The 13228-nt window shown below is 43.8% G+C and overlaps 1 protein-coding gene across 2 annotated transcripts in view; it reads left to right on the forward strand.

The window, feature by feature from the left end:
- The window catches only part of EPSTI1 (epithelial stromal interaction 1), a 166621-nt gene that overhangs the window by 25827 nt on the left and 127566 nt on the right, over positions 1-13228 (forward strand). For both annotated transcript variants that reach the window (XM_044285068.1, XM_044285069.1), the window contains exon 3: positions 9196-9279. In XM_044285068.1, the coding sequence (XP_044141003.1) occupies positions 9196-9279 (84 nt within the window). The remainder of the gene's footprint in view (positions 1-9195; positions 9280-13228) is intronic.

Genomic DNA, 13228 nt, shown 5'->3' on the forward strand with positions numbered 1-13228 from the left:
TCCTTAAGTTATAGTAGGCGGGTCTTCCCTTGTCCTGTGGGCGTCTCCTTCTCCTAGGCTGCAGCGCTGGCCAATCGTAGCGCACAGCTCACAGCTTGGGAGGTTTTTTTCTCCCAGGCTGTGAGTTGTGCGCTACGATTGGCCAGCGCTGCAGCCTAGGAGAAGGAGACGCCCACAGGACAAGGGAAGACCCGCCTACTATAACTTTAGGAGCAAAGGTACCGTAGCCTATAACAGGAGAACGGAGCGGCGCCCGGGGATAATAGTAAGTGCAGTGAGATCCCCGGGCGCCGCTCTATATGGCAGCATACTCAGTTCACATAGTTTATACAAGTGAATATTACTTTATTGTAACTATATTCCCAAATACCTTTCATTAGTTATAATGGCTCGTTTTGCCTGGCGAACAAACATTAGGAAAAAATAAAATGGCTGCCGTCTTATTAGTACACACAAAACCTAACCTGTCCTAATCACACAGCAGGACAAGTTACTTCACAACACTGAGGTAAAGAGCTGACTATCCCCCTCTCTGCTCTCATTGTCAGGGATTATGATCCTGAATACAGTTTAATATGATCTTTAGCAGAATCTCTGTAGGAATGGAGTCATAATGGTGTTTGACCGTGACGCGGTTGCAATGCAGACTGGTTGCCAGTGGCAACCTGTTGTTGGCAGTTTGCATGTGCACTTTCCCTTTAAGGTTTGCCTTCCTGCTGTTTGGTGGGCAAGGGGTTAATCTTCTTGCTAGTGTGGATTAAGGTGTTTCCTGGGTGTGGCCGTGGGCTTGATATATACCTGTGGCTTGCTGGCTGGGAGCAGTTTTACTACAGCCTTGCTTGGTGTTGGAGCTTTGCTCCTTGCCTGGGTGTTTCTGCCCAGTCCTTGAGGGCCACTTCATGGAACATAAATTGCCCTCCCTCATGTACCCTCCATGTACCTTTACCCTCACTTGTTGTATATGTGATGTTGGTTTATGTTCTGGGTGTGTGAAGCGTTTTGTTAGTTGTTACATGTCTGGGCTGTTGTTGGTGTTGGTCCCTGCATGTATGCTATTCGTCACCCGGTATGTTGATACCTCCGGAAGGGGACTGGTTACCCGGAGGGGTGAACCATAAGTCTGGATGCAGTGCTGCCTGGGGCTGCCATGCACCTTGCTGTATGGAGCCCAGGCAGTATCAGGTGTGCTGGATTACGGTGTGTGGTGTTGTTTGTACGGTGTCCTATTTGGTGGACCCCCGCTGATCTGATATTGACAACCTTTCCTCAGGATAGGTCATGAATAGTAAAAAGCAGACAAGCACAAATGGTTCCAGTGGTGGTCGTGACCACAAATGGGACGTCATTTAACAACTTTCCCAGATAAAATATTACATTTCACAGTTAGATCATACAAAACATAAAACATATTCATTTATAATAATCTTTATTTATATAGCACCAACATATTCCACAGGCTTTACAATTAGAGTGTTCAGGTACTGTACAAGCAAAATCATATATTACATAGCAACAAACAAGCGAACAATAAAAGAGGAGAGATGGCCCTGCTCACAAGAGCTTACAATCTACGAGGAGATGGGGTGACACGTAAGGTAAAAAGATCTTGTTTTGTACAATGGTCCAGCTGTCTTTACAAAATAGCAGAGTAGGAATAAAGCTGCATGAGCCTGTCACCAGACGATATCTGTAGTAGCAAGGGGAGAAGTCACCGCCGTGGCCCACTATTGGTTGCAGGCAGCGTCAAAATGGATGATGACATCCAGGGACCTGAGCAAAGGCCCGAGAGCACCAGAGCCGAGAGCCAGTGTCAGAAAGCAGGTAAGGCCCAGTTCACACTTTAGTTATTTGATCAGTTATTTCCATCAGTTATTGTGAGCCCAAACCAGTAGTAAAGCCTTCAGAGATAAGGTATAATGGAAGTATTTTCTTCCTGTTCTGTGTTTTTGACCCACACCTGGCTTTGGCTCGCTATAACTGATGTAAATAACTGAAGTGTGAACTCAGCCTAAGGGCTCATGCAGACGGCCGTTGCTCGTTTGCAGTATATGGGCACTGACCGTGTGCTCACCATATCACGGATGCGGACCCAATCACTTGAATGGGTCTGCAATCCAGGAGGAGCAGTGTGGAACGGAGGCACGGAACCCCACAGAAGCACTGTGGAGTACTTCCATTGGGTTTCTTTCTGTGTCTCTACACCGCAAAAAAAATATGTTCTATTTTTTTTACAGTGTGGACAGATCACGGACCCATTCAAGTTGATGGTGCCCGTGGGGACTTCAAACTATGGTCCCCAAAGCACGGAACGGCTGGGACACGTTTGTGTGCATGAGCCCTAAGTGTGCTTCCCTTAGCAAGTTTGCCCAGGAGACCTGAAGAAATCCATATTTTTTTATTAATTTTTTTTACTTGCATTTTTTTATTTTTTTTCAGATTTCTTTCTATTTGATATTTATATTTTTACTTTGAACGCAGAGAACAAATTATCTACATGTCCCCGCTGTCTCTATATGCAGAGCACTGGTAACAGTGACTATTTTCAGGTGTTTTCTGATTATTTAACAGGGTTAAGACTCATGCAGATGTCCGTGGAACACGGTCCGTGAGATACCGGACTGGCATCCTGATCTATACGAGTGTAATACTGTACTGTGGCGGCGGCACAAAGCGCACGGCATCATAGCAACCAATGACGCTGTGCGCTCCTGCACTAAGCAGGATGCCAGTCCAGTATCTCATGGACCGTGTTCCACGGATGTCTGCATGAGTCTTAACCCTGTTAAAGAGGACCTTTCACTACAGCATAAACTAAAAACTAACTAGATCAGTGGGCAGAGCGGCGCCCAGGGGTCCCCCTGCACTTACTAGTATGCCTGGGCGCCGCTCCGTTCGCCCGTTATAGGCTCCGGTGTCTGCGCTCCCTCTGACAGATTTTTTGTAGGAGGCGTGTCCCTTGCTGCAGTGCTGGCCACTGCAGGGCACATCAGCTAACAAGCAGCCCTTGTAATTTATTGCAGCACAAAGAAGAGAGAGGGGCGGCAGCAAATATGTCAGGTCATTAGAGGGTGACATTCTGAACTCACCAGTACACCTCGGGAGCAGGCTAGAGGAGGCTACTTCATTCACAGTGGAGGGCCTCTGGTGAGAGAGAGGAAGGGGGCGGGGCCAAGGCCTGACTGCTGTGGAGGCGGTGCTATGGATGCAGCACCCAGCTCCTCACTACAGCATAAGGACCCTGCGGGCTACAGTGGGCGGGAGACCAGGGACCAGCGCTCCTTGCTGTGCTGTCTGTGCTCCTCTCAGGTGCGGCCACCAGCTCTCTGACACATGCAGTGTCCCAGGGGGTCAGTAGTGTAGCTTTAGGTATGCTGGGCTTTGTAGTGCAGGATAACCCACTAACCTGGGACTCACTGTCGTCTTCAAACGGGTCAGCATTGGAACAGGCAGGTGATGAATGTTGTGACGCCAGTGCCAATTAAACGGTGGCACGCCGTTTAATGATAGGTGAAATAATGGAGTAACTCTGGTATTCATACAACAGGTCAACTTTACTGCATGGATACGTAATAGGGTAAACAGCCAGTTAATACAGTTCCAGAGTTATTTCACCCTTTTCATGCAGTTAACAGTGGAGGTTCAAGCTTTCACTTACAACAAGGTTAACTTCGAGACAGGCCTCCTAGGATCCGGGCTTTCCTCTAACTCTACTTGCAGTAATACTCTCAAGGTCCAGACACCTAATTCTTGGTAATAACCCTTGAGCAAATACTTGGTAGAGGTCTTCTTCCCTCCTGACGGTTGGCTCTGCCTTTGGAGTTCTTCAGGTATCACTGACCTGGAAAGCTGGGTGAGTAGGACCCTACACACCAGAGATGCAGTCTCAGCACTGCTGACTGAGCTCTGAACCTCTCAACACTGAGTCTAGAAACTTCTCTCTCTCCTGGGCTAGGCCCTAGCCTATTTATACTGAACTGGGGGCTCCCTCTGCTGGCGATGACAAGGATTGCCTGAAGCAGGCCTGACTAGCTTAAAGGGAAATACACATTACCATCTAGCAGTGTCGGGTAACCTACCCGTATGCTGCACACATCTGTCTGGGCAGCTCAGCAGGGGGCCCCATTTAGGGATGGGGGCCCTGGGAAATTGCCCTGAATAAAGAACAGTTAGATTAGAAGGATTAGGGGATGTTTCTTTAGGGAGCACCTAAAACTGTGGGTGTTGGGAATTAACCTTATTGCTCGGAACTGCAGCTTAAGAGCAATCTTGAAGACAGGAGTGATAGGTTTTGATTTTGGCCGATGTTTGTCCTAAATCATTGCCAGAAGGAAGAGCATGGGATGGGAGGTGGACAGAGATAAAGGAGAAGATGTAGGGGTGCAGTACTGTGGAGAGCTTTGCAGAATCTGGAATGTGGAACCACTTGTTAAAAAATGATCCTTTGCCTACATGTCGCTGTCACTTACATATCATGGTGCCCCCTGTAAAGAAACTGCTTCTGAAGCACTGATTTGTATTGGCTGGTCCTTACAATAGCAGGAATTAGGTCCCTTTCACACGGCCGAGAATTCCATTCACTTCAATGGTGCTGTTCAGATGAGCGGTGATTTTCACGCGTCACTTGTGCGTCGCATGAAAATCGCAGCATGTTTATATTCTGCATTTTTCACGCAATGCAGGCCCCATAGAAATGAATGGGGCTGTGTGAAAATCACAAGCATCCGCAAGCAAGTGTGGATGCAGTGTGATCTTCACGAATGGTTGCTCGAAGATGATAGGGATAAGCAACCCCGGACCCCATTAAAGTCTATTCACTGTATTATTTTCCCTTATAACCATGTTATAATGGAAAATAATAAAATCTACAGAACACCAAACCCAAACCCGAACTTCAGTGAAGAAGTCCGGGTTCGGGTTTGGGTCCACATTCAGTTTTTTCTCACGCGCGTGCAAAACGCATTGCACTCGCGCAGAAAAAGCTGAACAACGGAACGCAATTGCAGTCAAAACTGACTGAAATTGCATGCCTAGTCGCACAATTTTTCCTGAACGCACCTGCATCGCATCCGGCCCTCACCCGCGACACCCGTGTGAAGGGGGCCTTAGGCCCCTTTCACACGGGCGAGTTTTCCGTGCGGGTGCGATGCGTGCGGTGAACGTATTGCACCCGCACCCGCACTGAATCCTGACCCATTCATTTCTATGGGGCTGTGCACATGAGCGGTGATTTTCACGCATCACTTGTGCGTTGAGTGAAAATCGCAGCATGCTCTATATTGTCCGATTTTCACGCGACGCAGGCCCCATAGAAGTGAATGGGAAGCGTGAAAATCGCATCGCATCCGCAAGCAAGTACGGATGCGGTGCGATTTTCACGCACGGTTGCTACGAGACGATCGGGCTGGAGACCCGAGCATTATTATTTTCCCTTATAACATGGTTATAAGGGAAAATAATAGCATTCTGAATATAGAATGCATAGTAAAACAGCGCTAGAGGGGTTAAAAAAAATATATAATAATTTAACTTACCTTAGTCCACTTGATCGCGAAGCCGGCATCACCATGGTAAAAGATCATGTGACGTACCATGTGATGACCGGAGTGACGTCATCAAAGGTCCTTAACCTCTATTTAATGCTCACCCCAGTCCCCAGGTCCTGTTCAGCGCAGAGGAGACACAAGGAGATGCCGGCTTCGCGATCAAGAGGATAAGGTGAGTTAACTTGTTTATTTTTTTAACCCCTCTAGCGCTGTTTTACTATGCATTCTGTATTCAGAATGCTATTATTTTCCCTTATAACCATGTTATAAGTAGTGATGAGCGAACTTCTGTTTTAAGTTCGGCGTCTAAAGTTCGGCTTCCGGTTAGCGGAGAATCCCGATATGGTTCCCGACTTCCGTTGTGGTCCGTGGTAGCGGAATCAATAATGGCCGATTATTGATTCTGCTACCACGGACCACAACGGAAGTCGGAATCCATATCGGGAACCATATCGGGATTCTCCGCTAACCGGAAGCCGAACTTTAGACGCCGAACTTAAAACAGAAGTTCGCTCATCACTAGTTATAAGGGAAAATAATACAATCTTCAGAACATCAATCCCAAGCCCGAACTTCTGTGAAGAAGTTCGGGTTTGGGTATCAAACATGCGCGATTTTTCTCACGCGAGTGCAACGCATGACAATGTTTTGCACTCGCACAGAAAAATTGCGCATTTTCCCGCAACGCACACGCCTCTTATCCGGGCCAAAAATATGACGCCTGTGTGAAAGAGGCCTTACTCTGCTGTCTATATACAGGAGGCCTCAGCAGGTGGGACAGAGCTACTGACCATGTGCATCCACCAGCATAAGATAGTAGGTAACAGCAATGTCTAAACACAGAATCATCATTAAAAAAATTATTCCAATGGGAAAAAAAAAACATTTTGTGTAATTATCCCTTTAATTGTACCAATGTGATATTTTACATTTCTAGTGAAAACTTTTTTTTTTCATGAAAAATGTTCAAATATGAATTTAAATAATTCAAAGAGTTGGAAATAAGCTCACTAGCATCCTATAGAGAACATTTAGGAGGTTGTTCATTACTATGACATTTCAGAGTAAAAACAGTAAGTTTCATCTCCTAGGGCCTAGTCAGATGGTCAAACTGTGAAACCTGTTCTTGAACCGCTATGATTGCATTATGCCACTCTTACAATGTACAAATCTTAAATGTTATAAAATAAGACAAACTCCAAATTGCTTCATCACAACTGTTTATTATTGTGCAAGACTCCATATAACCTGAAAAGCTTCAGCATAGCATTGTAACGGATCCTAGTGGGGAATTTATCATGAGAAGAATTTTTGAAGCCAATTTCTCTTCAGTATGCCTTACAGTAATTTGCACCAAATGTATCTAATTTTACAAGTTGCTTAACCCTTAGAGGACCAGTCTGCTTTCTGTTTTTGCATTTTCGTTTTTCACCCATTCCCAAAGTCATAACATTTTTAAATTTTTCCGTTCACATAGCCTTTTGAGGGCTTATTATTTGTGGGACAAGTAATATTTTCTAATGGCACCATTTACAGTTGCATACAATTTAGTGGGAAGCAGGAAAAAATGTGCAATTGGGGTGGAATTGGAAAAAAATCTTCTATGAAGTAAAATTGCTCTTTTACCTTCATTCTCCAGGTCAGTACAATGAAAACAATATCACACATGTATAGTTTTTCTTGCATTTTAATACTGCGAAAAATTAAAAACCTTGAAAAAAAAATTCTGAACCCTATAACTTTTTTGTAGTTATGCGTACAGAGCTGTATGAGAGCTTATTTTTTGCAGGGTGTAACGGCAATGCCCCTATTGCACTTAGAGCTTCATTTTCATTTATTAAAAATTGCATTTTTCTTAGCAATGCGGGCACATATGAACATGGCCCTGGTCCCTTTTACTACCCTTAGGCCTCTTTCACACGAGCGTGTCCGGATAAGGTCCGGATGCGTTGCGGCAAACCCGCACGAGTAGGTACCCAATTGCAGTCAGTTTTGACTGCGATTGCGTTCCGTTGTTCAGTTTTTATCGAGCGGATGCAATGCGTTTTGCACGCACGTGATAAAAAACTGAATGTGGTACCCAGACCCGAACTTCTTCACAGAAGTTCAGGTTTGGGTTCAAGGTTGTGTAGATTGTATTGTTTCCCCTTATAACATGGTTATAAGGGAAAATAATAGCATTCTGAATACAGAATGCATACTACAATAGGGCTGGAGGGGTTAAAAAAATAATAATAATTTAACTCACCACATCCACTTATTTGCGCAGCCGGCATCTTTTCTGTCTTTTTCTTTGAGGAATAGGACCATTGATGATGTCACTGCGCTCATCACATGGTCCGTCACATGATCCATCACCATGGTGATGGATCATGTGACGGACCATGTGATGACCCCAGTGAAGTCACCACAGGTCCTTTTCCTGTGCACAGCAAAGAAGAAGACAGAAGAGAAGCCGGGCTACTCGGTCAAGTGGATTAAGGTGAGTTAAAATTATTATTTTTTTTTAACCCCTCCAGCCCTATTGTACTATGCATTCTGTATTAAGAATGCTATTATTTTCCCTTATAACCATGTTATAGGGGAAAATAATAAAATTTACAGAAAACTGAACCCAAACCTGAACTTCTGTGAAGAAGTCCGGGTTCGGGTCTGGGTACCAAGCCTGCCGATTTTTCTCACACACGTGCAAAACGCATTGCAATGTTTTGCACTCGCGCGGAATAAACGCAAACATGGAACGCAATCACAGTGAAAACTTACTTGTTTTAGTGTCAAAATCGCACCATTTTCCCTGAACGCATCCGGCCCCAATCTGCAACGCTCGTGTGAAAGGGGCCTAAGGCCACTTGCACACAAACTCTTTTTTTTTCGTTTACGTTCCTTTTTTTGCGTTCCGTATACGGACCGTATACTGAACCATCCATTTCAATGGACCTGCAAAAAAAGGAAGGTACTCTGTATGCCTTCCATTTACGTATTTCCGTTTTTCCGTTCCGTTCAAAGATGAAACATGTCCTATTATTGTCCGCATAATGGACAAGGATAGTACTGTTCTATCAGGGGCCAGCTGTTCCGTTCCGCAAAAAACAGAATGCACACGGACGTCATGCGTATTTTTTGCAGATCAATTTTTTGCGGACTGCAAAATACTGAAAAAGCCATACGGTCGTGTGCAAGAGCCCTAAAAGGGGCCTTATGATTCATAATTTATGATGACAAACAATACATTTTGCAAAATACATAGGGCAGATACAGCAGTAAAAACATCACATACCGTATACAATATGCCTATTGCTTCTGTACTTTTTCTGGCATGTAACATGAAAACATTAACATTACTGGTGAGCTTTTACGTTAACAACGAGGAAGGGCAAGGGCGCATATATGACACACAATAGAGTCAGTCTGCAGCTGTTCTTTTAGTAAGCAGATGGAAAATTAAAATACAATAATTGAAATTAATCATTTGCATAGTAATCTTGACTCAGTTTATGGTTCTCAAATAAATATACAATTACAGAGCGCATCTGTGTTAGATTACGAACTATGCTACTTCTGTAATGATTTCACAGTGACATTTGTCAGTGGATCAGTGTTATAAAAAAAGCCAAGTTAACAACACGAGAAAAACTTTATTATTGTCTTTAAGTGGCAAGAAAAGAAGAAGAGGAATATGAGCGCTTCAAGGAATCTAAAAGGCCTGGACCTATACATCTGCCCCCTATGATACTGGGTAAGTAAGGAAAGGAAACAAAAGAAAGTGTCCTAATATGTAAACCAATTTACTAGTATAATAATGCAATTTCAGACCTTTTACTATGTCCCTTACTCCTAAGAAGTGTCCTTAAAGGAGTTCTCTCAGAATTATTTCAAATGGCCGCAAGCAAACAGTCCTAGAATGTGACTAGGACACGATGCCTCCACTTGTAGTGCTGTTTGTGAGGGGTGAAGGGTGCAGAGCCTCACTACAAACTGCGCTCCACTTACATATGCTTCATATGGGGGGCTCATTTTTTGCGGAGCAATCTGAACTTTTCATTTATACCATTCTGGGGTGTGTATGACTTTTTGATCACTTTTTATTAAATTGTTTTATAGAAAATAAAGCGACCAAAAACATTGAATCGGCCATTTTGACGCTTTTTTCAGTTTTGCTGTTTGCTATATAGGGAAGATAATAATTATTGCTGGTGCAAACATCAAACAGTCTCCCCTGTTCACTGATATGGAATTGGTGCACTAATCGCTATGACTCACCATGCATTAAAAATGATATGCTCCAAATGATAGGCACTCGACGTCTGGAATCACTCTGAATTTACCATTTATTAATAAAACCTCATCAACTATATATATTGTTAAAAATATGATAAAATCACAAAATAAATATATTACTCAGGAAAAGTAAAATGGGAATTACACTCAACAGTGAAATATGTCCACCTGGGGTAGACTCACACCTGTGGAGTGTGTGCAATGAGCAGGACACTAGTATAATACAGTGGGTCAGGATATGTGTATGAAAGTCTATAAGTAGTTTGCGATGCCAATTGCAGCTTGTGCAGGTACTGTACAGGGCCCTTTAAGATGTTATAACTCACGTATCAGGCGAGAAATGCCAGAGGGGGATAATGTCTCAGTATAGCAGATATGGTAGTGTCAATGGTGTCTCCTACCTTGGTACGGCTGGACTCCTGGATCCTGGCTCACTTGCAATAAAATTGAGTGTGGTCAGTAGGAGTATTGGTGGAATAATTGAGATCCAAACGGGAGATATAATCCAACTTGTCTTTACTTAATGGCAACAGATATCCATACGAGTTACAGCAATAGTCTTTTGGGTCCCAGACAGGTATTGGCAATATGTGGCAGGAATTTATATCTATTCTGCTTCTGATCATATGCCTAAAGAATCTGGACAGGTATTTATCTTCTGAACTGTCTGTCTTCTGCTTGACGTGGGCCTGACTAGCTGAGGAGGAATTTGCCTTCTCCTGGACTCTGGATTAGTAATCACAGCACTGCTCGCAGGGAATGAGGTCGTCCTGGAGATCTGAAGTTCTGGAGGTTGTTGCTTGCTTGGCACCAGCTGAGATAGATGACTCAGGCTGGGAAGATGGATCCTTGGCCTCAGCCAAGGCTGGATCCTAGGTTGGGATCCCTGTAACTGGGAGCTCCTACTAACACAACCTACCCCAACAGGGGTGGCTGGTACACTAACTAACTTCCTTCTCCTCCTCATGAGACAGGACATGGGAACATCCCACTTCTGCTCACACAGGGGAGACTAGACTGGAATAGACTATTCCAGACTAGATATACTAACCTAGCTATGGTCTGCTACATATTGCTGCCACCTGCTGGCGGATAGGGAAATGACAGCATAATATATCACACAGGCCTGGAAAATACATATAATGATGAAAATGCATAGTTTGACTACACAAGATGGTAATACATATACACTTGACATGTTGTAGCAGGGAGACAGAGTTTAGTGACATACTCTTGGATGTTACACGTGTCAATACGTCCGCACCACACAAATCCATTGTGACAAAAACCCTGCCAGAGATGTGCCACTGCAAAATAAATGCTGTCATCCAGTACATTCAAATGTAATGTTCCACACTATACAAGTTATAAACCAGATATGTTGTCCTGAAGGGATCAGCGAATATATGTTATGTATTCACTTAAAGGGAACCTGCCATCTGGATTTTGGGTATAGAGCTGAGGACATGGGCTGCTAGATCATCGCTAACACATCCGCAATATCCAGTCCCCATAGCTCTCTGTATGCTTTTATTGTGTAAAATAAATGATTTTTTAAATATATGTAAATGAGACTACTAATGTTTCCGGAGCCCAGCCATGCCCACTGTGAAGTAGCCCGTCACAAAGCTCGAGTGCCGTAATCTCGCGATGTGCATGCGCAGTGTCGGCATAGTGTTCCTTCCGTGTGCATGCGCTAGCTCGCGCATCGCGAGATTACAGCGCTCTAGCTTTGTGACATCGGGGAGCAAGGAGGAGATTTGGAGGATGCGGGGTGGTGCTGGGCTCCTTCACAGTGGGCGTGGCTGGGCTCAGAGTCAGAGAACGCTGGACACATCTCTCAAGCATGGAGGAGACAGGACTCATCTAAGGTTAATTTACAGTACATATCTATAAAATCTTTTTTTTGACACAAAAAAGCACAGAAAGCTATGGGGACTGTATATTGCGGATGTGCTAGCGGAAATCTAGCAGCCCATGTCCTCAATTCTATACCAAAAATCCAGGTGTCAGGTTCCCTTTAATCCTAATACAGTCGGCTGTTATCCCAATCATGTTACAGCACTAGTTGGTCATGAAATTGCTACAAACTTATATTTCAGTCTTGATACCGGTGTTGAGTAAGGCGATAGGTTGTATCCCCATATATCTGACTCTATCACAGAATTGTAAGTCTGTTAATAGTATCAGTTCATTTTCTTTGCATGCTTCTTATTCACATTTATACGACTCCTTCATTATTTATCCAGACTCATTTGAGACTGCTGACTGGATCTTATTCAAATGTCTTTCTATATGCCAATACTGAGTAATAAGTGATCAATCCTCCGTACTAGTGCATCACACAGTTGCGCAATATAACAGTTTGTTACTCACTGTTGAGGAGCGGAGTCGGGTGTCGGTTGTGGCGCCCCACGTGATACACGGCACCGGTGTGTCTTACCTTCGTGTCCTCCTTCTGATCGTGAGTACTATTTTCTTGTGCTTACTTTCGTGTGGTTTAGAGTGCCTGGTCGGCGTCCCACGTGTTCAGTGGATTGATGTCACTGAGGAAGGAGTAAGGTTACACTCTGAAATGCGTTTGGTGCCCATATACCTGCAAATGTGGATTACTCCCATTTAATAGCCATGGATACTCAATAGAGACAAAACTTTGGCAAATGTACAGTATATACAAGTGCCGCTGTGAAAATCTACAACTTTCCTCCCGATATCCTATTGAAGGCAGGACTGCAAGCTCAGTGCCGGCACACGTGACAATCTAAACTTTGAACTATCGAACCACGTGGGACGCCCGATGTGAATAGTGAGGAGCGGCGCAGTCGGAGGAAAAGATTCTACCTATCCTTTACTCTTCAGGAGAAAGGTAAAAAATGTCTATGTACCCAGCCGGACACGTGGGACACCACAAAACGGCGGCAAGTAAAAATTCTACTGACCCCTACTAACATTGGGAGCAGTGTAAGTGACATCTACCATTTAAAGTCGTGTCCACTATAGTTAATTTATTATATTGATTATATGAATATGAAGGGATATTATTTGTGGATTGACTTAAATCCATTGAACTAAAGTGGAAGTCCTTTTGTGGGATGATTAACTTAACCCTTGAGGGACATTGTAACCATCATTTTAACCACTTACAGTGAATATAAAAAGTCTACACCCCACTGTCAAAATATCAGGTTTCTATGCTGTAAAAAAATGAGACAAAGATCAATAATTTCTGAACTTTTTCCACCTTTAATGTGACCTATAAACTGTACAACTCAATTGAAAAACAGGCCAAAACAAGAAGTCTGTGGATCACTACAGCTGGGTAATCTGGATTAAAGGTGCTCTTGGTTTATGTGACCCACCCAGTCACAGAAGAAAATTGCGAAAAAACCCAGTAAAACCAGGCACTC

Source organism: Bufo gargarizans, chromosome 3 (genome assembly GCF_014858855.1).
Source record: "Bufo gargarizans isolate SCDJY-AF-19 chromosome 3, ASM1485885v1, whole genome shotgun sequence".
Classification (NCBI taxonomy): domain Eukaryota; kingdom Metazoa; phylum Chordata; class Amphibia; order Anura; family Bufonidae; genus Bufo; species Bufo gargarizans.